Source organism: Electrophorus electricus, chromosome 7 (genome assembly GCF_013358815.1).
Source record: "Electrophorus electricus isolate fEleEle1 chromosome 7, fEleEle1.pri, whole genome shotgun sequence".
Lineage (NCBI taxonomy): Eukaryota > Metazoa > Chordata > Actinopteri > Gymnotiformes > Gymnotidae > Electrophorus > Electrophorus electricus.
In genome coordinates this window covers 4,138,851-4,140,107 of record NC_049541.1, presented here as the reverse complement: position 1 = coordinate 4,140,107, position 1,257 = coordinate 4,138,851, and the positions used below count along the sequence as shown (strand labels likewise).

General features: G+C 51.3%; 1 protein-coding gene across 1 annotated transcript in view; it reads left to right on the top strand.

The window, feature by feature from the left end:
* Positions 1-307: 307 nt before the first annotated feature.
* The window catches only part of LOC113582871 (midnolin-like), a 12,359-nt gene continuing 11,409 nt past the window's right edge, over positions 308-1,257 (top strand). Inside the window, exon 1 of the mRNA XM_035527806.1 lies at positions 308-737. Coding sequence (XP_035383699.1) covers positions 514-737 — 224 coding nt within the window. The 5' untranslated portion in view covers positions 308-513. The remainder of the gene's footprint in view (positions 738-1,257) is intronic.

Below are 1,257 nucleotides of genomic sequence, written 5' to 3'. Positions count from 1 at the left end.
ACTTTCTCGTCGCGTGTAGCGATTTTCTGCAAAGCATCTTAGTTCTCATGCGGTCAGTTACTTCCGCTTATTAAGCGTTATTTTTTTTGTAAATAAATCTATTTCAGCCTGCATTTGGCATACGATACGTAGACATAGTGGCCTGTGGACATTGAATTAGGTATTGTGTTCTGCACACAGCAGAGATCTCTCCTGGATTATGGATTATGACTTCAGGACGTGAGCGGACGAACACAATAGCCCGTGTGAAGAAATAAGACAGCTCCACAAACAAAGGAGATCGGCGCCGGTTCTCGGTAACGTGAACGGAATATTGCGCCTGCCCTCGCACTGACCAGCGCCCGAGAAGGCAAAAGACCCGGCGCATCGCATGCGCTTCTGGACCAGGCACAAGGAGAGCAAAAAAGACGTCGCCTTTCCAGCGAGAGCACACGGGCTCTTCGTTGCCTCTCCTGGTTGCTTATAGTCTGTGTCGAGCGTTGCGAGTTCTCCCGATTATCAGAGCGATATCGGATGGACCAGCACACCGAGACGCGGAGCTGCACTGGTCACGGATCTCGATCCCGGTGTCCGGAGCTTGTCCACGAGCACTCCATGAATTTATCGATCAACTCGACCACGGGCACTCGCTTCGAGCTCTCTCTTCCTCTCGAGGAGACGGTCGAGGGGTTGAAGAGGAGACTTTCGCAAAAGCTAAGAGTGGCAAAGGACAGGCTCGCGCTTCTGCACAAAGACACGTGAGTCGTAACGTCGTTCGGGGGGTTCGCGATCTAAGGCGATGGGATCCGTCGGGTCTGAAACTCTGTCTCCTCCGTTGCTATAGCCCACCCCGGGCTGCTCCGTGCCACGTCCCCAAACCGTGGAACAGATGCCGCTGGCCTGCGCTGTTTTACGAAGTGCTCTGGATAATGTTTAAAGCTAATAAGAGGATCATGTGTCCTGTGTAGTGCAGTAAAACACGCCAGAGAGACCCAGTATAGTGAAGTCATTTCTTGAGTTAGTCAGAGGAGGGTATTGGGGCTTTGAACAATGCGATGTCCCGAATGGTATATGTACGTGCTAGAATAATTAAATCGTTAGCCTACAGTGGCCATAGCCACAAGCATGTAACCGGTCTATATATACACACACACACACACACACACACACACACACACACACACACACTCACACACATCTTGGTCCAGAGGCGGTACATGCGAGCAACAATGCCTTGACCGGGTTCCCGAACATGGAGTGATTAAGCCCAGTATGGCA